This window comes from Aptenodytes forsteri, unplaced genomic scaffold (genome assembly GCF_000699145.1).
Source record: "Aptenodytes forsteri isolate BGI_AS27 unplaced genomic scaffold, ASM69914v1 Scaffold33, whole genome shotgun sequence".
In the NCBI taxonomy this organism is placed as follows: domain Eukaryota; kingdom Metazoa; phylum Chordata; class Aves; order Sphenisciformes; family Spheniscidae; genus Aptenodytes; species Aptenodytes forsteri.
In genome coordinates, this window is record NW_008795037.1 from 788,711 (window position 1) to 815,122 (window position 26,412).

Genomic DNA, 26,412 nt, shown 5'->3' on the forward strand with positions numbered 1-26,412 from the left:
TGGTGCTGGCCACGGTGTTGGGCAATGCCCTGGTCATTCTGGCATTCGTGGTGGACCGGAGCCTCCGCACGCAGGGCAACTTATTCTTCCTCAACTTGGCCATCGCCGACCTCCTGGTGGGTGAGTTCCGGGGCGCCGGGAGGGGCGGAGGGTTGCGGTCCGTGGCACTGCACGCGTCACCGCCAAGCTCTGTCCGCAGGCGGCTTCTGCATCCCCCTCTACATCCCCTACGTGCTGACGGGCAAGTGGAGACTGGGCAGGGGCTTGTGTAAGCTGTGGCTGGTGGTAGACTACCTGGTGTGCACCGCCTCCGTCTTCAACATCGTCCTTATCAGCTTCGACAGGTTCATCTCTGTCACCAAAGCGGTAAGGGCTGGGCAAGCGGTCCTGAGGGTGGTCTGCAGGGGCTCCAAGGCTGCCCTTTCAAGCAGGATGGTTTGCTTAGGTCACCTGGCTCTCAACCCCATTGCACCTCACTCAAACACCACAGGAGACGGGGGGTAGCTAGGCAGTTCCCCTCGGTCTTGGAAATAGTTCTGGGAGTGATCAGGTTTGGTAGAAAAGACATTTGCTTCTCACTTTTACAGTGGAAGAGGTACTCTGTTTTAGAAACAGACACAGTTTCTATATGCTGCTGTTTGGGCTAGAAGGTCAGAGGGAACAAGGTGTACTTCCTTCCTTCCCAGCCATACCTTGGATAAGCTTAAAAAGTACTACCCAGCTGAAACAGACCATCTCCCTCAGAACATGGCAATGCACTTGTTGACAACTGATAGCCCAAGCCAGCCTAGCTGCATCCCAGCTGCAGCACAAGGCAGAGAGATCTCCTCGCAGTGGTACCAAACTATTGAGAGAATTAGATGTATACAGCTGTATATGGTTCAGAAGTGGCAAAATATAAATTAACATTAACGTCTTTCAAAGGATGCAAATGCCATTTCCATGTAACAGCCACAGAAATAACTAGAGCCTTGCCTCAGTCATGTCAGTTACTGAAAAAGGAGTAGACTAGACTTTGCAAAATCAAAAGGTAACTTCATTTTCACCTAGACCATACTGCCTCGAAGTATTTTGGATGGTGCCAAAATAACACATTTTACCTGCTAATAGGTTTCACTCTTTTACACACACTTCTTGATTTTTCTTCGGCCCCCTGTTCCACCCACATTTCCTTAAAACGTTAATTTCACATCATAGCTCATTCTAAATCACACTAAGAGGCAATGATACTTTTTTGGCAAACAGTACAAAGAGAGGCTGCAAGATCACTTTAACAGTTTAAATGCAACTTAGTGTTTTACGAACTTCTTTTTGAAGAGGGAGAAATGAAGAGATTAATTCTCAAACAGTCAACACTTACAATTCCTTTATTTTCTAGGTTCTGAATTAGCCATGAATTCTGCTTTCATAAACCAAACTCTCACAACTATTCACATAGTATAAATATATAGACTGGATGGTTTCAGAAACAGAAAGGGATACCGGTCATAATAAGTGAAAAAAATCAGCCACTTTAAAATACTTCAAATTAATCCTCCATATAAAAATTCTTCCCCAAGCAAGAGTACAGAAGTTGCCTGTTGGGTTAGGGCAGTATAAGAACATATGAACAGGAATATATGAAGTTCTAAATTATTCTCTATCTCAATAAAAATGGTAATCTTTCTACAAGACTGCTCCTGAAATCATTAGTAGCTTTGTCAAGGATTGCAAAATCAGACCCGATTCAGGGAAACTCAGGATTCCTCAGCTGCGTGGGTATTCCACCAGAATAGCATTGGCTTTGGAGATCAACAAATTGGGGCAGTAAACATGAATCCTATACAGAATTCAAGCTTGAGGACTTCATACTCCAAAACACTGTGTGGCCACTGTAGAGATGCAAAGATTGAATTCCAATTCTCTATATGAGTATTGTCCAGTACACCAGGGAATTAGAATATTAAGTAGAAGATCTTGATTTTTAAGATTCTATTGAATTCTATTGCTGGTACAGTTTACTGACTCAGTATTACTGACATACTTTTTTTTTTTTGCACCTTAGCTGCTCTATTTTCTAAATAAGGGAAATTAGTTACTCCTCTTGTAAAGCACTTTGCAGACCACAACACTCCATCTATACATCTTAATTGCAGATAGGAGTTCTGCAAGTACTTCATAAAAGAATGAAATTAAGTGTATCAAACAGAAGTAAAAGCTGTTATCCATAAAATATTTTTTTGTGTGATTTTCATATTAAGAAAAAAAAAAAAGGCTTTCCCTCTACAAACCAGAAAGAAAAGAACTTGCATGGGTGTTCTATGAATTCAGATCCTTTTATGTATTTTAAATTAAATGATACAAAAATTCTAAAGAAGTTAATTTTGAAGGGCTGTGTTTTTAGACTTTCTGTAAACTGGTGTCACAGCTAATGCAACTGCGTATGTAAGCAACTGGTGACAACCAATTCTAGTAATAGGAGTGGTTATTTGCCTTGGAAAAGCCTTGGTTTTCTAGCTTTTAAGAGCTGATGCACGTTCTCAGAACATATCCAGTCACCTTGATAATGTTTGTTGGAATGGCTATTTCAGAAATAGCTTTTCTGTGGTACCAGTAAGCTTGATATAACCCTCATCCCTAAACCAATATATTATCAACCTTCACAACTGACAGAGAGGGTCATATCCCGAGGTAGCCATGTAACTGTTTGAGATACTAGTAATGTATGTGACCTAACTTCTCTCTCTCTCAGGTCAGTTACAGGGCTCAGAAAGGGATGACCAGAAATGCAGTGCTGAAGACTATCACTGTATGGATTGCTGCTTTTCTTCTCTATGGTCCAGCCATTCTCAGTTGGGAGCACATTGCCCAAAAGAGCATCCTCCCTGAAGGAGAATGTCATGCAGAATTCTTCTACAACTGGTATTTCCTGATGATTGCCTCTACTATTGAATTCTTTACACCTTTCATCACTGTTACATACTTTAACTTAAGTATTTACCTCAACATCAGGAAACGCACATCCCTCAGAAATGAAAACCTATCACCTGGTCAAGAGGACTGTGAAATGAGTTTCCAGGGGAAAAAAAGGGAATACACTGTATTTTTTTTAAAACCTGCTAATAGACACAAACATGAAAAGAAGAGAGCAAGCAGCCTTTCTCCCCCCAAAAAGGCTTCAAGGCTCAGCCTACATAAGCTTGACAATCAGTCATTAAATTTGAATGCCAATCAAGACCTTCCACCACTGCAAGTGGAAGTCGAGACCAAGTCTCATAGGAATGGTTTCTACAAAACTACAGAAAGTGTATGCAATGCCACCAGCAGAGTGGACATTGCTAACACTATGGCAAATAGATTTAGGCTTTCCCGGGATAAAAGAGTAGCAAAGTCTTTAGCAATTATTGTCTGTGTGTTTGGTTTGTGTTGGGCTCCATATACACTTTTGATGATCATCAGAGCAGCTTGCCATGGGCACTGTGTGCAGTATTCACTCTATGAGACTTCATTTTGGCTTCTGTGGGTGAATTCAGCCATTAACCCTGTTCTATACCCATTGTGTCACATGAGCTTTAGGAAAGCCTTTATAAAACTCCTGTGTCCAGGAAAAGCCAAAATTCATCCTCATATTTTAATGTGAAAAAAAAGGAAGTGTGAAGGCTGACAATTAGTACATCTTGCTTTCAGTGGGAGCATAAACTGGTTAATACTCACCTGCAAGTATTAAGTGCAATGTGCACTGGATAGTTTATGGAATACTGGTAAGTAGGTACAAGTGTACGTATTTATGAATGTATAGAAATACAGTCATCCATGTAGCTAGAGAAGTCACAGCAATGAAAAGAAAGGTAATTTCTCAGAGCTCTTTAGGAAATTATGCCAACAGTACATTTTCTGGTAATGGTGCACTGGTGTTAAAGTGCTGAAAAGGGAATACAACATTCATGGCCAATAATTAGAGTTCAGGCTCTCTCACTTTTAGTAACTAACTGTAAATATTGCTGGTAAGGAATTTCATGAAGTGTTAACCTTGGACCTGTTATATTTTACCCCCAAACCCACTCTAAGACACCAAGAGTCTCAGCTGTTAAGTGTAGTATGCTTTTTCCCCCACTTAGTGGCAAGCCAGACAAGATCATGACCAATGCAAAACAACTAAATACTTGTCTCATGCTTTTCCTGGTCACCAGAGGCACCAGAACCAGAGAAGGTTACCAGAGAAGCTGAGCAATTTTAGCAGGTAAGGGAGCACTGATCTGAGTGGAAAAGGTGATTGAGAAATAAGAGTAGACTTTTTAGTAGAACTAAGTTCAGGGACAGGAATGTAAAAGGGGTTTGAGCTTTGTAACAGGAAATATGAGAATTGATACACTGGAATAATTTCACCATGAGTTCCTCCCTCAGCTATGACTTCCTGCCCCCTGCCAGGATCCTGCATGGGCAGGAATCTACTCAAGTCAAACCTCTATTCCGTACAGGACAGACAGGTATTACTCTATCTTCTACTGTAAGTATAGAGTAGCATAATTAGTCTATGAGGTCTGTGACAGACAGATCTTGCTATAGACAGAGCTTTAGGTAAACTTTCCCTTGGAGTAATTTTTAAAACATTTCCCATTAGACTTTTACTAGTTCTGGCTAGTTCTGAAAGGAAAAAAAAAATACTGTATTCCCCTACCCCACGCATTGAATCTATCCATCCATCAAGTCAGTGGTCAAAAAAGTATTACTTGAAGTGTTGAGACGTTTTCCAAGTCATGCATCGGGAATAGCATGACTCAAAGAAGTCTTAAAATTCACAGCCTTGCTATTGACCATGAGTGTGAAAAACAAGAACATAAACAACTACATACCATTTCTGCCATTCTGCCTCTGCCACAAGAGAAGCTCACACAGCTAGATCCTGAGTTTTGACTAGATTTGTCCCACAAGCAGTATCAATTTGAACATCACTAGTGATACAAGTTTGTTTCCACCATCATAAGCATTTTCTATGTAGCTTAACAGATGCTTTCCTTTGCTGACAAGTGATAGCTATTGAACAGCCGTAGTTGTCCATTGCCACAGCCAAGATGCATGTTAGTACAGTTGATCTTAAAGTTTACAGACAGTATTTTGAAATTATTTACTTTGTAAAATTTCAATAAAAGTAATTAAGAACTGTGGAAGAATCATAACTCTGTAGCCTTAACAAGTGGTACACAGGAAAATACACTGGCCTACAACATTTGGGTAACTGCAGTTGAAACCGCAAAACCATTATTCAAAGACAATTCCTAAGTTACAAGGACTGACCTTGAGGATTACACAAACATGGTTAGCAAATATTGTAAACTAGGAGGGCATATCCCTACTAGATGAATGTATCTACATGAACATCATGTTCTGCTATGGATGTTTTATAACAAAACAATCAGCTTAACGGTTCTCTTAAGAGGAACAGCATCAACAGATACAGAGCAACATTAAGATTTTTGAATAGCATTAATTATACCACTGGGCAAGTAAAGCCATTAAATTATCTCCCCATTCCTCCTCCCCTCCAAGCCAGACTTATACATCAGTAGATCAATGATCTAGTTGTTGTCTACTCCATAATTCTTGTTTCCTAGGATCGTATTTGCCTTTTTCAGAAAACAGGCAGCACTACATTATTGGACACTCCCACCAAGGTCTCATGCACTATCCATTCAAGCCAGGACAATTTTCACAACAGTGGTCAACTCAAGGAGTAAGGAAGTTCAATCAGTTAGCTTTAGAACATTACATTCAGTTAAGGTAAAACAGACATTTCAAAGTTTTCAGCCACTGGCATTAACCTACAGACTAGACCAGTCTTCACAGGAGTTGCCATTGGCAATTGCTCTACTGCTCAATTTCCTACAGCTTTGTCATTTAATTGCCACTCATCTCTAGCACAGACCTGGAATCCAGTAGGATTCTCCACCACTCTGAAGATATGTCACAAAAGCATTTTGACATGTGAACACACATCGTCTCAGCATCATTTGGAAAAAACTAGTGGTTTTGAATGATAAAATTCTACATTAGAAATGCTAGCAGCCTCCCAGCTTGTCCAGGTTAACTATGCCTTGATTCTTCTATCCCTACAAAACAGAAGTTCCTTTGCTTTTATCAGAAGGTTCAACATTAGCATTGGGTTCAACAGTGGGCTCTGAAGAGACATGAAACAACGGATGTTAATAGCAACTTTATTGTTTCACTGGTGCAAAATCATGATGCTGAATAAACTCGTGTAATGCATTTTCCCCTAAATTTACAGTAATGAAGGTTATACATATCTATAGATTGCAATTTCTCTATTTTTTTTATACTATTTGGAACAAAATTATCTTGATAAATATGCCCTGTGCACAGTACTGGCCCTCACTGAATGTCACAGAGCCTTAATATGCAAAATAGAACTTCTGTTTTTGAACATGGCACTTTAAAACTCTCCAAACATGCATTAATATATTCTAGTTTTCAGGGAAAAATATTACACTTAGTCTTAACTTGCATTAAAAGAAAAGCACAAGCAGAATCTGACATACAATAATCCCAAAAATCTGATGCTCTGTAAGGATCAGACACAGTTTCAGATGACAGCCACTGCCAGTTTAGAACTCTAGTGCTACAGAAGCAACAGTGAACAGACAGAAGAGAAGTCAGAACCGGAAGAGCCCTACCATGTCACATGGATTTCAAAGACAGTTTCAGCCATGCTAACTGATGAAACCTGTAGTTGCTGGTCCAACCTTTCAAATTTGTTAGAGCATTCAACACAAGTGTTTGAAGTGCCAGACTGAACACATAAATGTTAACTTGATGTTTCCGAAAGGCACAACCTATGAATCTATCTTAAAAAAACATATGGTATGTAAATGAAAAGAAGTAAGTACAGTGTGTATCTTCCTAAAGAACAAGACCTTCATAAATTGGCCCCTCAGATTCTGGTGATTCCCTCCTCAGACGCAAGTGCTCCAGTGTGTTGTGAAAGTGTTTGTTAATTTGTTCTGTTTCTTCAGTAGACTCAAGGTTTGGGAGATCTTCTCTTATCTTCTGTATAAGCTGATTCAAAACCTGAATTGTCACCTACAGGAGAACGTAAACAGGACAGAAGTCATCAACCAGACCTGTGTATAAGTGTACAGACATTAGTTTTAACAGACTTGTCTCTAAACTATTGGTTTTTGGACAGTTCTTCATTGATAAGATTGATAAGTATTGATAAGACTGCACGCAGACAAACTGTTGGAGGCTGCCTTCTCTTGCTCCTCATAGGACCATTCTGATTTCAGAGTTTTGTGGAAATTCCCCCCATCCCAGCAAATGTGAAGAACTTCTTAAGCCATTAACCTGATAGCTTTGTAACTTTTACCACAGCATTTCTCTCCAGTTTATTCAATACAAATTTTAAAAGCTTTAAACAAATAAAGCACATAATCACTCTAACATAATCTGTTTCTTGTAGAAGTCAGTCAGCATGGTAATATCAGATTTAAAGTTATTCTTGGTGACCAAGTCATTACCTAGCAAAATACGGCTGCCTATGGTGTTAAGTCCAGCACTACACAGAACACCACAGCACAAAATGCACTGCAGACCACCACTGTATCCAGAGACTATTTTTACATCTGCCAAGTGCTTTGAAATTAAAAGTCTTATTTTCATCTCCATCAGATACAGCATCTCCTATACTAGAGCACTACTATAGCGGGAAGCCAGTTCAGTTGCTGGAAAGTCAGCAAATCCCTAAAATCTCTTTAGACATTCCCTCAGAACTACAGGGTATTCATTAACATCTGCTCTTGATCAAATGATGACATCAGACAGGATGTTGATCTCTACTTGACCAAGCAGCTTTTTCAAACCAGGTAAGTTTACTAGTTATCTGCTAACAGAAAGTGTATGAGGTAACTATCTCAGATTTCAGATGCAGAATTTAAGCTGGTACATGAGGTGATGTATGTATTTCTTGAAATTAAAGTTTACACCAACCATTTGTGGTGCACTCAGCAGTGACCTTGAACAGCTGTAAGAATTTTCTTTCCCTTATGTACATATTAAGTTAGGTACCTCCAAAGTTAGATGAGAAAGTAGTAAGATTCTAAGTCCTAGTAAGTTTTGATCTAATAAATATTTCAGGTATCCAAGTCTCACAATATTTTAGTTCATAACTAAACTGCAAATGTTTGGTGTTTTCCCCCACGTAAGAAGAATGAAGTTTTATCCACAATTTTACTAGCATATCAAGAATTGACTACTCTATTGTTATTACCATAACTTGTGCCTCTCAGGAGAGACGACAGAGCAAGTTGAGGAGACATTATTTGGGGTATAAGTATGAATGATGAGCTTAAAGAAATGCTCTTTAAAAAAGATGCAATACAGAGAATGCATTTCCACTCACCGCCTCATTTTCCTTTTCATAAAAATAGATATATCTATTCAGAATTTCTATGAAAAGTTGGACTTGCAGAGAAGGGTCCATGCACTGATTTGCTATCTTCAGAGCCTTCTTTAGGCATTCCATCACTCTTTTTCCTCCATGAAGCTAGAAGGAAAAAAACAATTACAAGAAATAAAAGAACCTTAGGGAGCTCCAGTATCTCTTCCCTTGGCACATATATGGCATTTCCTGGTGGTCTACCACAGAAACACAAAACTACACAACTGTGCAGAAATAGCAGTCATTGAAAGCTTACCTTGCCTGACAGTGACCAATTTTAAGTTTTGCTAAATCAGGCAATAACATGAATAGTTGTTGAAAGCCTTCAATTATGAGATCAATGAACTCAATTTTGTAATATGTACACCAATGCATGCTTTGAGAAACAGATTTCAGACACTGCTCTTTATAATTACAACAGCTTATGTGACAAGCCCTGAAGAACACAATTTTTTTTTACCTTTAAGTTCAACAACTTGTATCTTTGATTTGGAAGTTTAGTAGTTCACGTGCAAACACAGCTACTATAATAAACACATGCAAAACGCAGACTGTACTTTTACAGCCAGTCTTAAACTCATTGACACTCAAAAGCTTGCATGGTACTTCCACCCTTAAATTTGAGTTTTCTCCATTTTTGTATTTATGCAGCTTACGCTGCAGTGAGATTTAAAAACTTCATATATTAGAATACATTCCCATGAAATCTGTATCACTAAGCGATGTAGCTACTTTAGAAGTAAGTGCCTTCAGAAGAAAGGCAGAACTATGTTACTAAGGTAGGATGTGTTACACTGCTGTTGCTTTATTCTTACCTCCTCTCCATTCTTGTCAGTATTTCGGCCAGACCAAAACAGATGGGCACAAGTGCTCACAGCCCGGCATTGGTCTGGCTTCTTAAGGAGCTTAGAGGCTGCCAGCGCACACTGAGTCCTCAAAGGCTCATGGTTCTCCTCACTGAAGCACTTCATCCTCTCAAATGTCCCAATTATCAAGGTGATTGCAGCCAGCTGTGCTTTTGAATCACTAATTTCATCTTCATAGAGAGAGAAGGCCTAGTCAAGGGAGAAAGCAAGACTCTCAATCACTGCTTTAGAACACATCAGAAAAAAAACCAAATCACACTTGCTATAGTGACATGGCAGGAAAGTGTCCAGTTTTACATTTGTTAAAAGCTTCAGGCAGAAAAAAAGATCTTTCATTGAGAGTGTCAAAATCAAGCTAAATCCACAGACTGGAAATAAGTCTTGCAAGAAATACTTCTTACTTAAGTGGCCATAGTAAACAAATGTGATCCCACATATACTCTGAAGATTGAGTTTTTCCTCATTTCAAGCATCTGTTCAAATATGGAACTTCAGTAGCAGAAATAGTCCCTAAAGACGGCTTGGTTCTTTGAAACACACAAAACAGAGCAGAAGTTGAGTGGTAGGTCAGTGACGACAGTAGTAAGAAGAGCGTTTGCACTGCTGCTACATGGATGAAGAGCTTTGAGAGAACACACCAGACTAAAAATCTTGAACCATCTCTCTAATAGAAGGTACATAATTGTCATGCTGCTCTCATCTTCAGAAGTGTGCTACAATGGCAACTGATACAAGACAGTGAGGAAAGGCTGAGGTTATCAGTTTAGGAACGTGCATTAGTAGCAGTATTAGAAGAAAGATTAGGACAAAGCTTGCAACATGGATAACATTAAATACATTAGTTCTTTATCTGATGGGGAGGATGGGAAGGTTTTTGCAATAAGACTTAAGACCAAGTAACAGGTTTAAGTGAATTTTCAGAGTAGTTTATAATAGGTTTCGATACAAGGATTTTAATTAGCAGAACCCAGCATGTCAGTTGTGAACACTGCAGATTTTAGAGAACTTCCAAAGAGTGCTTGTGGTTAGGGCAATACCAGTTAAATAACAGGAGCTGGGAGACAGTCTTAGAAGCACTGAAGGATCGTTTTATGTTGAGAAAGCTACACTCCTCCAGTGAACCAACTATGTGAGTAGGAGGCAGCATTGCAACATACCACATGCTGTCAGACTGAGTATTCAAATCAGTAGCAATGGAGCTTAATTCCACAGCAGCCTGGGAAGCAAGAATGAAGATGAGGTGTTTCTACCTAGTAGCATTAGCTGTCAATCATTTCAGATGTTTTAATCACACTGGATGGTTCAACATTCAGGAAACCTAACCAGGCCAAATTTAAGGTAGCACAGGACAGTGACTGTAATAGTTGGACACTCACCTGGGACATGAATTCATAGGCCACAGTTTCATGATTCTCAAAGCCAATCTCTCCTGCAGCCAGTGCTCCTTGTAGGAAGAGACGGAGAGGCAGCTCTGCCAGTTCTGCTTTGATCAGAGCACTGATGGTCTGATGAGCAAATGAGAAGATCTTCTGGCACTTCTTTTCCCATTTGTCATCCTAGAGAAGTGAAACAAGTCAAAGCTTGAACAAGACTATTGCTATCAGAAGAGAATCTAAATTATAATAAGATCCGTTAAGTGCTCCCATCTGTTGTCTTCTGCATGCCACTCCAGGCACTTATTTACTGAAGTAGTAGTGAGTGCCCTAGCAGTACTGTGTTGACTGCAGTGGGTCTTCACAAAGTATTTCTTCCATTTACAAAAAGTTCACACCCATTTTTCCTACCAGCTCATAGAAACCTTCCTCAGAAGTCTACACTGAATTGCAGTTACCACAGCTCTGCTGAAAATATAGTTAATTAGGCTTTTGCTCAGTTAAGTGGAGAAAAATTCTATTCAGTCTGGAGCATCAATCAGAAGTGGAAGAGAATTTTAAAACATTCATTTTGACGAATGTTTTAACAAACAGCATTTTAACCTATTTCCCCACAATATATCCCACACAATAAGGGAAAATACATATTTAAGCTAACTATCTGTCAGAAAGCATTAAAGGGCCAAAATGGATCAATGATTGGTTTAGTGTGCACTTTTGCAACTACTGTATAAGTTAGCCAAAAAGAAGCACTTGCTTTTAGAAACATTAAAATAGTGTAGCTACAGATTTAGAAGTTGGTGAATTTCAATATCCAGATTTAAATCAGTTTCATGCCATCACTTGCAGTGTGTCTAGTTCTCTGGTCTCCATGTAAAAACACATAATCAGTCACCTTTGTGAATAAACACAACTAGCCAACTTCTGCTTCACCATTCCTCAAGTGCTGAGGTAATTTAGTATGAATTGATAAAAATCCTCCTTAAATTAGAAAGCATTCACACCTCAAGTAAAAATCTGCCTCTAGCAAAAAAAAAACCTACTAGCTTTCTGTATCAAGTCTTAGCATACAGTAGCCAGACAAAATGCCTTTTTAAGGAAGCCAAAAAGAAGCAAGTATACAAGAGTTACCTAGAGGTCAACTTACCACTTTGGAGTTCTCTTTGTAGCGAAAAGCAAGCTGGTATGCAGCAAAAACCAATGGTGGCAGTGTAAAACGAATACGTTGGTTCCCACCTGCACCAAAGTGTTTCCGGGCAGTGTTTAGGATCTAGAACAGAAGCACTCTAAGCTTAGAGAATTCTTGAAAGAGGTGTGTTATTTGCGTCTATAACTTAATCTGCACTCTATGGAATAAGAGTATCAGAAAGACATGGTGTTAGCATCAGATAAATCACAGTATTTCGGGGGGACTACATAAAAGTTGCTTTACTGGAATTCAATTTGTGCAGTCTCTGTAGCTTTTTATGTGGTATCTGCCCAAACTTTTCCTACAGCTGCTTAATAAGTGTTAGGCAACACTTGCTGTACTATATTAACTGCAGATATATTTTGGATTGTGCAGAGAGATGGAAGTTGCCTGAGCTTGCATTTAATAATGACATCTGACACATTCTGTCCTCAACTCAATGGAAGCTACAAAAAGGACTAATCTTTCTTACAGTAGACTGTAAGAAAGTAAAAGAAAGAAACCAAGTTTCAGGAAACTAAACACATAAGTCAATAAGGCTTCTCATACTCCGAGAGAAAGACTTTAGTGCTACATTCTGGTAGCCACACCTGCAACTTTTGCCATTTTTCCCTGGTTTTAGTTTTTCATTATGCTCATTAATGACAGCTTCTTTTATTGCCTTTCTCAGTTTTGAGCACAAGCTGCACACACAACATGAACGGGATACTTTTCTGCCTATCACCCTTGTTCTAAACCTGTGGAGAGGGACTAAGGAGCTCTACTTGTTTGTACTGTTAGCTTCTCCCCTTCCCCTTATTTTGGGATTATTTCTATCTATTGATACAGTCACGTATTCTCATAACCAGAATTGTCAGGAACAGCAAGAGGTATCAGAGGAGAAATTAATCAATCTGTTCCAAGCAAGCTAAACATTACATTACTTGTTTGTAATAACCTGACTCCCTTTCAAAGGGGACAAAACTCAGACATGCCATATTTTACACTAAAACTTCTGAAACCAAATTTCAGAAAATTTCTACTAGAGATCAGAGTTAAAAAGTGAGGGTTTTTTGTTTAAGTGTCAGAACAAAGACATCTAGTTACTACAGCCAGGTACTACCTTGCTTTCTGGTCATAGCAGTCCCATTACCACTTTGAAACAAGCACTAAAAGCGAAGCTCAGTGTCCAACCCTACATACATTTTTAGATTACATCTGGAATTCATGTAAATGAAATCTGTCGCCACCCATTATACACTCTATTAGCCACTTTGGCTTGTAATGCACTAAGGTGTTTGAATTTGCATTTCAGATCTCATCCATACAGAATGCATAATTTAAAGTGAGATACTGTGAAAGAGCTGTGAAAATCCCATAGTCTCAGATTTTTTCCTACTGTTCCTGTAATGTAGGAAAATTTGATACACGCATTCATGATGCTCATCAAGAAGCTATTAAGCATTTTTACTAAAAAGTGTTAAGTAGCTTACAGAATTCTGTCCAAAAGGTAATTTGACAACTCCTATGATGGCATTTAAAGGTGGTCAATCTGATTAAAGCTACGCATTGCTAGATGAAAAAGAAGACAGCCTGACGTTCAGAAGCTTTGCAAAACCAGCTTCAACATCTCTAGCTATGCAAAGTCTCTTGGGGTAAAAATACAACAACTCCCTTAGTGCCAGCATCCCTTTGAGGGAAGCTTTGTTCTCTGTTAACAAAAAAGAGTAGTTAACTTGGCTTTTCCTATATGAATATGGTACTTGCTAGCTGTAATCAACCCATATAGTTCTTGAAATGAATGAGGACCTGGTTGACCTTCCTGCCTTACTCCAGCAATATTCAGAAATAATGCAGTCAATGAAGAGCAGGTCCTGAAACACAACTATCTGCAATCTTTGTACAGGCCTTAAAGCTATGCTTCTCCCCATTACAGAAGTTGTAGCAGAGCTCTACATTTCAAGCAAGAAATTTTTATACAATATTTTAAACCCAAGCTAAATGAATGCCAGTAATGTTATGCATAGCTTCTACTGGATTACATTGGTCTATTCTCACTATTTATACAGTATGATGTTGCTGCAACCTCAACACAGAGTCAGCCAATTGTATTTCAGGCACACTAACTTCACAGCAGTCTCTACTCAGGCCTGAGCTCTGACTAGAGCTAACTCTAGCTGCTGCAACCTGTAACAGCATCCAACTCAGCACATCTTCTGCCAGCTTCTCCAATGGCTTTTGCCTAGACAGAATATCCTCATCCATCTGCCCCAACAGACACTTCTCAATATAGGGAGATCATTTAAACTTGAAATAAACTAAAGCCAGAAATAGCAGATTAACATCAGAGAGCTACATAAAGCTTTGATGGATCAACTCAAACTGTTACAAGTAACATAATGCGTAAGTTTCAAGGCCATATAAAATCTGCTATTAAGAATGGACCAAGCAGAGAGGAAAAACATTTGAAACCACTAAGCAGCAGTATACTATATGCTATATGAAGACTATATACTTCCACCAGTTAAAATCCCTGAGGCCAAACATATTACCTGTATTTTCTGAGCTTTGTTGTATATTTTGATACCAAGAGAATGCAAATGGCACAATGCTCCAAATTTCGCTTGCTGCTTTTTAGATAGATGGTTATATGAAGTTGTTCAGAATGTTAATTAAGAGTTACCACAAAACTAATGTAGTTGCATCCAAACTGCCACCTCATGGGACAAAAAGTTTAAATCCACAAATGCTTTTAAGTCCTTGCCTGCTTTTTCCAAATAAACAACATTTCATGCTACCATTAAAGTGTCATACATAATGTTTTCTACTGCATTTGTAATGTCAGAGTGCGATGCCCCAGTTCCCAGCTACGGTAAATTCTTGTGTAGTGAATAATGCAAGAACTGACAGTTCAGAGAGCACAAGCATTCAGAAGCACCAACCGCCATACCAGATACTGTTGGTCAGGGTCATCTGAACGCAAAAGATGAATAAATCTTCCCACAAGACTCTGCTCATCAGCAAAGTCCTCAGGGTCAGGATCTTCAGCAGGCTGATCCGGTTGATCCTGGATCAGCGTGGATACCAAATTCATGATAGCATCAACCTGTTAAAGGCAATATAAGCTCTGTTTAAACCGGAGTAGTCTATAAGCATAAGTTGACAGCAACTGGGAACATCTTTACAGCTATTCATAGCACTGACAAAGCACTAGGAAAGTGTATTAGCCGGTGATGCTTTAGGACATAGTTGCCTTAGTCCCTGAAGAAGGGTCCCTCTTAGCACAAGTGGGACAGCACAGCAGTACAGAGGAAACTCAGATTCCAAAAGTACTATCCAGCCTTCTTTAGGTAATAGGCCTAGTTTTAAGGGGATTCAGGGTCTTTGTTCAAAGCTAACAAAAATAGTCTCTAGGATTAGGTTAGGTAAGATGTACAAAGACAATATATTTAAGAACATGGGTGGAAGAATCATCAAGTGGGCTAAAGCCTGTGCTACTAAGATGGGGAGGCTGGGGCATGCAGGGGCATAAAGGCTAGGAAACAAAGCATGCCCTGCATGAAGTCACTTAGTATGTGTTTTCAAGTCTTCAAACAGTAGTTTAAATACCTAGAATTTCAAGGTAACTTATGTCATACCTGTTCTTGGGACACAATTTCTGTGTTATAATCCAATACATTGCTAAGCACGTAACAACTCATGCTCTTCCTGGACTCGTAATCAAAGTATTCAAAGAGTGGGTGAAAATGTTTTAGTTTCAGAACTGTCAGGATATTGTTGTAAGTATCAACAGGGATTTTCAAAAGTCTAGTCAGCTCCTTTGAAACAGCACTGCTTGTTGCAATACTAAAAGAAAATATATGCAAAAAAACAATTAATCAATAGTTCACACATGTAGGCAGATTTAAAGTCTGCCTCAATACCAATTCTGATGTATACCACAATGTCTAAGTAACTTGCTGCTAGGAACAATGGAAATAAAGTATCAAAACAAGTCATATCTTGCTCTTTAGGATGTACGGTGGAAACTGCACATTTTAAGTTGCCGATAGCAGAGGCAGAGACTGTGGCTGCAAATTCAGCAAGAGGAGAACTCTAGAGTTCTGTAAGGGATGAATAACGACTACACACAGCTTGGCATACACATTGTGTAGCTATACAGCTGCGCAGTAGGATTTATGCACAGATGAGCAAGTCCTGGTTAGTCAGTAGTTTATCATGATCCTCTATAGCTTGGCCCAAAAGCAGTAATCTTACACATCCAAAGCACATCTCTCTACTATCTTGCCAAATGTGGTGAAATGTAAGAAGTCAAGACTTTAGAGTATTAATTGCCACTCCAGAAAGAACGCAAGAGATATTTACTTACTGTTCCAGATTAAGTTTATTGAATATTTCCACGGTTGTCTCCAACACCTTATCAACATAGTCAACACGGTCTGGGTAGCATTTCATAGCCAAGTTAATGAGAGAAACTTGCAAAGATACCACATCCTCTGAGGGCATGTCCTGGCGAGACTGAAATTTAAGACAGCACTGAGTTGATTAAAAAAGCACATAACTTTGCAAAAAAAACCCCAAAACTGCATGCAAGAATACCCAGCATACCTGTATAACAGTAGCAACCTGCTGTGAAAAGATGTCAAACAGTTTGATATCTGCTGGGATACCAGGTCCATCTTCACGATGTGCAAATAAAGCTAACCTGGTTACAGATAAAGGAAAGCAGCTTGGTCAGCATAGTTTTTCTGCTCCTCAGATACAGGCCAGAACAAGATACTGGCAGAAAAAGCAAGTCCTTTAGGTATATGTGCAAGCTCTATTACAAGCAAAAAGGAAATTGAAGGAAGTCAGAAGCCTTAAGAGAGCAACTGAGCCTGGTAAATATCAGTCCTGGAAAAGAGTGCTGACAGAGATGGCAAGATGAAGAAAGAGCAAGAAGGATGTTTCATAACCCGTGTTCTTCAGCTAGCAGCAAGTGTTCTGTTCTTTCCAGCAGAAAAAGAGGTATAGAGTAGGCTGATGGAAGAGCAAATATTCTGCATCCATTCAGTGATATTACTGAAGTTAGACATCCAGCAGCATTCTCTGCAAAACAGTCTCCACAAGAAAAAAAAAAAACAGAAGAAATATGCTGACTTAACTATGCTTTGTCTCCAAAGACAGACCAACATGTTGGGGACTTTGCAAAACAGCTCCACAAGAAAAAAAAAAAACAGAAGAAATATGCTGACTTAACTATGCTTTGTCTCCAAAGACAGACCAACATGTTGGGGACTTCCACTGTTTGCAAAGAGCAAAATACAAGTAAATTTGAAGTGCAGCACAGTACTTTTTTCGGAAAAAAACAAAGCAAGAGATTGCTATCCAGCAAGCATCCAAAAGATGTTGTAGAGCTCTCTATCTGTAACAGGAGAAAGTCATGCCAACCACCATTTCTGCAGAAATCAGATACAGGATAAGAAGAATCACTATAGGAAGGCTAGCACCTTACCAAAGCTGCAGCTTAAGAAGCTCAGCATTGCTGTCTTTGCTTTCTAATCATTAAGGGATTATTCTATTCTGAATTAGAGAAAGACCTACAAAAATATTTAGGAAAAGGCACCCAATTAAATCTTTTTAAGTTATTTCTTACAGGGTTTCTAAACTTTGATTCTGAATGAACTTTGGGTCTGAAACAAAAAGGCAGGTACGAAAAGGTTGAGGTGCCAAAAAACTTCACTGCCAGGAAAATTAGACATTGAACTACTCTTATATTTCATTAAGGTGGTAACAAACAGACTTTCTAAAGCCAGGAACAATCACTGCCTTTTCTCAAAGGGACAAGGCAGCTTTTCTTGGCAACAGCTCAGAGGGTAAGGCCAGCATGCTACAAAGTATGATCAAGTTGCAGGCAGATGGCAGCATAATTAAAAGCTATGAATGGTTTAGTAAGGCAAGAAAAATCCCAAAGCAGCAAGACTATTTGCAGAAAGATTCCTTTAATAGGAAAGCCCCATGGCAATAGGGACTAAAGCTTCACAAGCTTCCTCAGCAATCACTGATGTTCAGTTTCAACTATCCCATGCCAGCTGAAATAAAGATGAGAAATGCCAACAGGCACTACCTGTACGGGGCAGATTCATATCTTAACTATGCAATACTGAAACACATAACAATTGCTCCTAACAACTCCAATCCAAACACAAGAGCGACATTTTCCCTACATGCATGGATTCCAAGAAAAGATCCACTCATATCCTCCAACACTTGCAGTAACATTACAGTCAAAAGCACAAGTTGCCATACTACAAAGACGACAATCATCACACGGCCACCTTTCTACCTTTGTCCTATAGCCAAATGAGAAGGCTCTGGAAGATGCTATTAGTGGCTCAACAAAACACAGTAGCGGTAAGTCTAGGAGGGCAGCAGATTCACTGCTAGTTAGTTGCTTACTGTTGTTTGTAACAGTAAGAATAGAAAACTTACTGTGGAGGTAATACCAAAGCTGTTTAAGTCCTCTAAGCAGACATCACAGCAAAAGCTACATGAGGAAAGCCTTCTTGCAAGAATTACATTGCTACACATTAATGTGAGAAGCTAGCAAAAGATCCTGCGACGTCTGTTGAAAGTAGTCTCAAGATAAACAGTCTCAGAAATTAGATTGTTATAGGCAATGCTTGGGATCTTGGGTTTTTGTGGATTTTGTGGCTTGGTTTTTTTTAAAGCTAACAAAATTATGAAAAATCTCAGCCGCGGCAAAGTGTAGGAAACCAATGAATTCTGTGAACATCTCTGAATGAAGGCAGAGCTGCTTCTCTGCCACATGCACAAATACTGAAAGATACTCCAGTAAGACCAAAGTCCTGAACAAATAGATCTGATGTAACCTGGAGAAAACAAACTACAGATTTGTTAAGTAAAAAATTCAAGATCCTAAGTTATACCAGTCATGAATTATATACATGCTCCATCTCCAGGCATTAGAGAAGATAAAGAAACAGAGCCACAACCACCTTACTCATTGCTGAATGCCAGTGGGACTCAAGAGCCATATGGTAACTGAAGTCCGTACATTGGTACATGGACCAGATATACAAAGGTACATATGTTTGTGTGCAAATGCAAGGACAAGGCTTTTTTGAGGCTTCAGAAAGCCATGTAAGTGCACTTTTCTGCAGTAAGAAAGTACAGGTACACACTGATAATCTGTGTTGTTTCCTTTCAGGATACAAATCAAAATTTCAGTTCTGATTTCTCCCCCTTATTTGAATTCAGTGCAAGCAGTTTTAAGCAGTACCTCCACAGGAGCAACACACTTTTGGGAGAACAGGCAGGAAGCTAGTGGTAAACTAAGAATTAAGAAGGTAGTTCCATCTCCTACTAGCTCTTTCCTGAAGAGGCATACGTTATGTTCTCTGATCAAAATTGCAAGGTAAAGTATCCTTGATATATGATTTAGCCATTAGGATCTTCAAGTTTTCAAGAGGTACCTATGACTCATATGGCTGTCAAAGCAGAACACTGCTGCCACTTTAGTTCAGAAACATGACATTGGTCGATACTACATGGGTTGTTTCCTGGTTTAATCTGTTTACACATTTACAAGTTTTAATCAGTCCTTAAGGCACGTTTTATTGGAAGCTGTAAAAGCAAAGTCCAGAGAGCAGAAGCTATAGAAATAATATTCTTCACAGCCTTAATTACAGCTGATAGAAAGACATGGAAACAGTGAAGTTCAGTGATATCAAAAATTGAAAGCTTTCAAATGCTAGAAGAATTATCATCTGCTTGTACACAAACACAAACTAAATTTTGAGCCAGTTTCCACCCCCTTGGTCACTCACCTGTCAATTAAAGCAATGATTATATTTTTCACATTCACATTTTGGTGCAGCTCAGCACAGGCTCTGAGAAATGGGTTCAGGGTTTGGAGATGAAATTCATCTGGAAAAACCTGAAGTTTTAGATCAATAGTCATGAATTTGGCAAATAGTCATGAATGGGCAAAACTGAATTTGCCCATTGTTACACAGCAGTAAAATGCAACAGAGTAATTCTAAAGTAGATAGCCACATAGTAAATAGTCTGGCCTACAAATGCTTTAGGGTTCCCCAAGCTGACCTTGACTGGGTAAATGCATGAAGCAAGAGATGCAAGACAAATGGGTAACGTGAGGGCCCACTTATTTATTACAATTCATACTGCAGGCACTGCTGCTCAGATGCTTACAAGCTTCTGCAACAGAAGGAGCACAGAATGGATTCATCTCCACTCTGCCCATCTGACAAAAAAATATGGGACAAGCCACTATGTAAGAGTCCCAGTGATGAAGTTTTCCAGTTCACGAGGAAGAGGTGAAAGTAGCCCAAATCTGACTAAAAGTATAGGAGTAAGTGTCCCTGTGTCCCATCACTGCAAATGAATTTAAGCAGCTCACCTGTATGATGCACTCCATGAGGTACTCCTGAGCTAAAGCATCTCTACAGTTTACAACTTGCTCCAATATTCCAGGCAGAACAATCTGGAATTGGAAAAAAAAAAAAAAGAGTCTTGCAGTGATTTTACAATTACTTTCTAAGTTCGTATTCACACATATGCATTTAATCCAAGCAGAGCAGTATTTCTAACATTTCTCAGCTTATTCTTTACATAAAGGCTTTCTGATAAAGAATCCCAGTTTTCAGCAGTTCCATCCTTCAGAGAAAAAAAAAATCTACTGGTCTCAGACATCTGTCCCTTTCACACATTATACAACCTGCAAGCTTTGATTTAGTAAGTCAGTGCTACTAGCTTTGCTGGCACATACCACTACTCAGGGTCTCAGCAATACCGCTCAAAATAGTTTTCAGCAGCTATATGGTAGAACTTACAAGGGACAGACTTCTAAATAATACATTGCATGAAATGATAGTCAAGCAAATAACAGTTCTCTTGAATGCTCTGGGAAGCATAGCTTCATTTAACTTGTAAAGTCTATCACAGAACGCTGTATATGTACATCCCTTAAACCAACTCATTTTTCTGTAAGTAAGATGGGAATCAGTAAGGAAAGTTTTAAAATTTCTTGTCAACATTAGACAAGCTTATAGGAAAAAACGCATGAGTCATGTCCTTAGCCTCACAACACATTATACAGCTTCATCAGCATTCAGAACTTTTCCTCAGGTGAAGAGTTCGAGAAGCACCAGGATTACTGAACTTTCAGCATAGCTGTAGCACTTCAAGCTGCTCATCTGAAAGTCCAAACTGGTTTCATTTGGAAAAAGTAACAGAAGTCAGAAAGGATGGACAGACATCCCACCTGCTTATATCGCTCCACGTTAACACCTTCTAACTGACTGAGGCGAACCAGGTTTGTTCCTACTAGGATTCTCAGCTCCTGCCTTTCTCGCTCCCTTTTCTCTCTGTCCCGGCTATGGCCCTGGTGTTGCATTCGCACCCAAAGTTTGTTCATCTCAGCAAAGTTCAGCAGCACAAAATCCATCGAATCACTGATGTCTCCAGTAGTTTCTTCACTGCAATTGAGAACAGGTTAGGAACAGGAAAAGCTTGTCAGAGGTATTCACCCTTCCATCCACTGGTGAACATCCAATTTTTAAGAAGGTAGGAGGGTGAGGAAGTGTGTGCTGGGATATCTGGGTTCATAAGAAAGGTTCATATCCTCACTTGAGAAACCTTAGTTCTGGAAGGGAATTCTAAACAGACAAAACACCTGCCAAGTCTATGGAGTTCTAACATATCTACTTCTCAAACCTGAAGAAATTCATACAGAAAATTTAAATATGTTCTGTTAAAAACAATAATTTTTTTAAAGTTATAGCCCATCTTTCTTACTCTGCTTGCTCGCCTTCATCTGGTAAGATATTCCTGGTACACTGCAGGAGATAGTTTCTAAGAAAGAGGCCTCTAAGAGGATGCTGTACTCCACGGCACATCTCCACCAGGTCTTTCAAAATATCTTTCCTGGACTGTGGAAATGATTTGACATAGACAACACCTACTGTTATCAGGAGATACCTGCAAAAGGCACAGAATCAAACAATAAATTGTAAAGTAACAATATCACACTTAAAGGCAACAGTTCCTTTCTTTCATCCTGGCAGTATTACCAAAGCACAGAAAGCAATAAAGTATCATCTAGGTCCCATAAATTCTGATGTTTAGTCAGCTTTCAAATCCTATTCTCCTCTGCTACAGAGCACAGCAAGTCTGAACAGCCACATTACAATACTTTATACATTGAATGTGTAAATGCTTAGCATGCATAAAGTTCTGAATGCTCTCAGACTAGCTTGTCTATACTTCCAGCACCCCACTAAGCTAGAAAACAGCTCTGGCACATATAGGTAAGTAATCTATTACGGTGAAGCAGTTAAGCCTCTTTCACACCGTAGTCTAGCAGGATAGGTGTTACACTCTTTGGAAATCCCTGGGCCTGTATATATTCCTTCAGCATCTCTATATTAAGCAACAGGTAGAAGGAACACGCAAGATGCAAAGGACTGGTGCTCCAGTATACTTGGACTCCCCTTCAGCTTAAGAGAAAAAAATATAATGCTCAGAACCTTCATGTATTCTGTTTAGAGGCCTCAACCCTCTCTGCACGCTTCTCTGCCTCATGCATGGATGTACACCGAACGTCCGTGAAAGCACCAGAAGTGTTCATCAGGGAGAACTAGAGTCTACATCAAGCAGGCAGGAAGACAACCCAAATGATTATGCACAGGGGTAAAGACATTGTGGTAGTCATTAGCCAAACTCCAGAAACTGCATGAGAATGCAGCCTGGCGTCTCCAAAGCCTCTTCCTGGCATGAACATAAGGTCAGGAATTAAAAACTGCAGTACCAAGCAAAATCTGAGTCCTAAGTCTGAATATCAAGAAGATCTACTCCAGCCCAACGTTCACATATTTAAAGATAAGCCTCCCAGTATCATCTCTAGCATGCTAACACATAGCCAAAAACACACTCAGAAACACAAAGCTTTTAAGAATTAAGTTACAGAAATTTTCAGCTTCCTTCCCACACTTCTTACTCTCCAAAGACACAGATGGTTATGAAGCATCTACTGTGTGTGAGCATCTAAGACCTAGATCCTCAGGTACAAGTTCATTAACAGATAACAGAAAGAGTTAACAAACATTTAGTCAATCTCACTGATCAGAATGTGGTAATAATTAACTTTCCACTGACCAGCTCTTTACCCAAAAGCCAACTTTATTCCAAGATCTAAGTGCTTCCATCTTGGTCACGTGCAAAACCAACACATTGGCAGGAGGAACTGACTTTCTGCAGCTGCACTCTTGGCCTAAATCTCAGAAGTCTCATAGCAATCCACTCAAGATATGCAGAAATACTATTCACCATTGCAAACTGAATTCTTGCTGTCAAGCAAGAATGCAGAGTCAACCATTATCTGAACCCAGAGTCTGACCAGTTATTCACCAGTTTAAAAAAAAACACAAACACTAACATATACACACTTACAGTCTTGGAATAATATTTCCAGCGTACTGTACTAGCTCATAAAGGTCTGCCACTTTCCTTCCTTTGGCGAATTCATCGGTCAGGTAGACTTCCAAGTAGTGTAGCTCATCAGAAATTGCCATATCTTTTTCTCATAGTTAAGGATTTTAAGTTAGAATGTCTACAACAGATTTACATAGTAATTTGCTCATTCACACCAAGGAGGAAAGATGCTGTATCAAATACAATCATGCCCAAGTAGGTAGTACTTCTGAAACAATAATCACTATTGGGATAAATGCGCAAAATTAACCCCAAGCCTTCAATTGTCATTTTTAGCATATTAGAAAAGGGAAAAAAAAACCTAAATCAAAATAACAAGCAAATGAATGTGATTGAACAGAGTCTGTAAAGTAAAGGCATACTATGCGTCATAGAAGAATATCATCCACACATGGAGAAAGTAGTATTTGAATATATTCACATTCTATTCCCAAATCTCATTAAAAGGCTCCCCTTCTTCAGATACCACAGTATGCACAAGTAAATACATCGAGGCTCTGACATAGTTAGAAGCTAAGATAATAACGAAGGGCAAAAAATAAGTTGGTTTTACAGATTTTGGGGTAGTATACTGCAAGCAGAGTTGTTTTGCACAGCTGGTATTTCTATAGAACTAGACTCCTGAAACCTCCCAAAGGAAGACGTGAAAGACATTAAAGACCTGCTTTATACCAAAGGGAAAAGATTAACTTACACAGTGAGCAAATAAGTGTATATTCTTCTACAATATATCCAGATAACTAAATACTAAGTAGAAAAGTGCTAGTAAATATCTGAGACTGACGAGATGCCGTTGTACCAAAAAAAGCAGATGAACATTTTATTCCAAATTCAGCATTTCAACTATTCGTTTCCTCTTCAAAGGATACAGAGCTCATAATAGCTCTTTGGAGACAACATAGAAGTCCGCAGCTCACCAAGCATGTTGGAAGCATGTTTCAGAGCATCCATGAGCTTGTTTTTGTCCTTTAGAGGAAGAGAGAGAATAGTCTGTAAGAAATAATACTAGGCAACTGCAGTATTTTCAAAAGCTACACTTTTAGCTTTTTAAAAAAGCACTCAGACTAAGTAAACATCAGGAAAGCGATAATTCTAATTAAATCAACTTATTTAGTATCTAGCTTGTACTACGTTGCCCATCCTAATTAAGTGGAACATTATACCTAAAGGTGTGTCCTGGTTTTGGCTGGGACAGAGTTAATTTTCTTCCTAGTAGCTGGTATAGTGCTGTGTTTTAATTTTAGGGTGAGAATAATCTTGATAACACAATGATGTTTTAGTTGCTGCTAAGTAGTGCTTACACTAGTCAAGGACTTTTCAGCTTCTCATGCCCTGCCAGCGAGAAGCTGGGAGGGGGCACAGCCAGGACAGCTGACCCAAACTGGGCAAAGGGATACTCCATACCATACGACATCATGCTCAGTACATAAACTGGGGGGAGTTGGCCAATTTTACTTTTTTTTTTTTTTTCTGATTCTGTCCCCCATTCCAGTAGGGGCGGGGAGTGAGCGAACAGCTGTGTGGTGTTTAGCTGTCTGCCGGGTTAAACCACAAGGTGGTAAGAAGACATATCTGAAGACAGAGCTACAGTAATAAGTTGTAATACTAACAGTACGAAAAACTAAGAAAATTTTGTTTATGCAGAAATCTCCACCCACCACACAGATTCTATCCAGCAAGTAAAATAGAACAGATTCCTCCCCCCCACATCTGGTCTGCTGTTTTGCTCATGAAGACACCTCTAGCAGACAGAGGATATGCACTGCCAGCATACCACTGTTAGAATTAGATTCCTCTTCCCCTACTTCTCACTCAAGAATGACACCTTACGGAAAGCCACAGTTTATTAGGCTGCATATAACTTACACTTATGATGTCACCTGGCATCAAAGGATACAAGACAAACTTCTAATCTACCACCTATACATACTTGTTCAACCCATTATAAGAAGCAGCATTAAGTTTTGGGAGAGGATGGAAGGAATTGCTGGTGTGACCCACTTAGTATATTGTCACTCAGTCACAGACAGCAGCGAAAAGCTCAGCTGCAGCTACTTCAAAGATTTCAAAAGCATTCCGCAGAATGTAAAACTGGAAGAGGTGTTACCTTTCTTGCTACTGTCATTTGGCTGCAAACAAAGTTAGCTTGGCTAACCACATGAAAATATATGAGAATATTTAAGTTTTCACTGCAACTTTAAGCAGTTTCTCCAAATAAAAATAGGCTTCTCAAACCCAAGAAAGCTACGCATGATGACATCATCTGCCTGCATTGGCTACAATTTCAAGATAAAGATCTCAGTACAGTCCTAGCCAATGGTGTTTTCCAGTCACAGAAGAATTAATGCATCAGTCTACAATTAATCACTACAAAATTTATCCTATGCAGCAGGTAATTCATTATTAGCCTCACAGTCTGTGGTTCATGCCAAGAAAAGACTACAAGGAAAAAACAACATTATGTTGAACTTAAACAAGAATAGTTTCTCATCATATAGTTCCATATAAAATTAATTTGAGCAATAACCTTCTGATGTCAAATGGCAGGCTTATTCTCAGTTTATTTAGGTTTACTTAAATGCAAGCATATAAATTATAAAGGTGCATCTTTACTATTTGTCTTGTCAAATACCGGACCAAAATCAGGAAGACACATTCAAAGAATACTCAAGGCTCACTCCCATTGAGTAGCTGCCTCATTTATTTGCAAAGCCTCTGCCAGAAAGATGCATAAAGGGCAAATTTTCCGCACAGCACTAGAGATTAGTATTGATTTACTGTTTTACTCCTAGCAGACAAGAAGCTTCATTGCATTTTAAAGCCACATTCTTACCAAGCATCTCTTCATCTGGAAAGACTGCACCTTCACAGCCTGAATGGCTTCATCCAGGAGTTTTTCCTGTTCGTCCTGAGGAGACTGCTGTGTTGTTGGCTGGAAGAAAAAACACAGAACTCAATTATTTTTATGAAGCTGTTTATGACTTGATTCAAACTGGGTTCCTGTAGTTTAGAACACAGTGCAAGTGACACTGCAGTGTGACCACTCAAGAGTTGTCAGAA

The 26,412-nt window shown here is 39.2% G+C and overlaps 2 protein-coding genes across 2 annotated transcripts in view; one reads left to right on the top strand and one right to left on the bottom strand.

Annotated features, from left to right (window-relative positions):
• Positions 1 to 6,088, top strand: part of LOC103896853 (histamine H3 receptor) — a 6,982-nt gene extending 894 nt beyond the window's left edge. The window contains exons 2-4 of the mRNA XM_019471371.1: positions 1 to 120; positions 200 to 366; positions 2,732 to 6,088. Coding sequence (XP_019326916.1) covers positions 1 to 120; positions 200 to 366; positions 2,732 to 3,619 — 1,175 coding nt within the window. The 3' untranslated portion in view covers positions 3,620 to 6,088. The remainder of the gene's footprint in view (positions 121 to 199; positions 367 to 2,731) is intronic.
• Positions 6,089 to 6,177: 89 nt separating this feature from the next.
• VPS35 (VPS35, retromer complex component) lies at positions 6,178 to 26,281 on the bottom strand. Its single transcript, XM_009276701.2, has 16 exons — positions 26,186 to 26,281; positions 24,222 to 24,318; positions 23,311 to 23,434; positions 21,658 to 21,840; positions 21,125 to 21,338; positions 20,261 to 20,344; positions 19,668 to 19,777; positions 16,447 to 16,543; positions 16,208 to 16,356; positions 15,477 to 15,684; positions 14,789 to 14,944; positions 11,818 to 11,940; positions 10,674 to 10,853; positions 9,247 to 9,486; positions 8,393 to 8,536; positions 6,178 to 7,074 (listed from the first exon to the last, which is right to left on the bottom strand). The coding sequence occupies exons 1-16, from the start codon at positions 26,198 to 26,200 to the stop codon at positions 6,895 to 6,897; spliced, it is 2,304 nt and encodes a 767-aa protein (XP_009274976.1). The 5' UTR covers positions 26,201 to 26,281; the 3' UTR covers positions 6,178 to 6,894.
• Between the last annotated feature and the right edge of the window lie 131 nt (positions 26,282 to 26,412).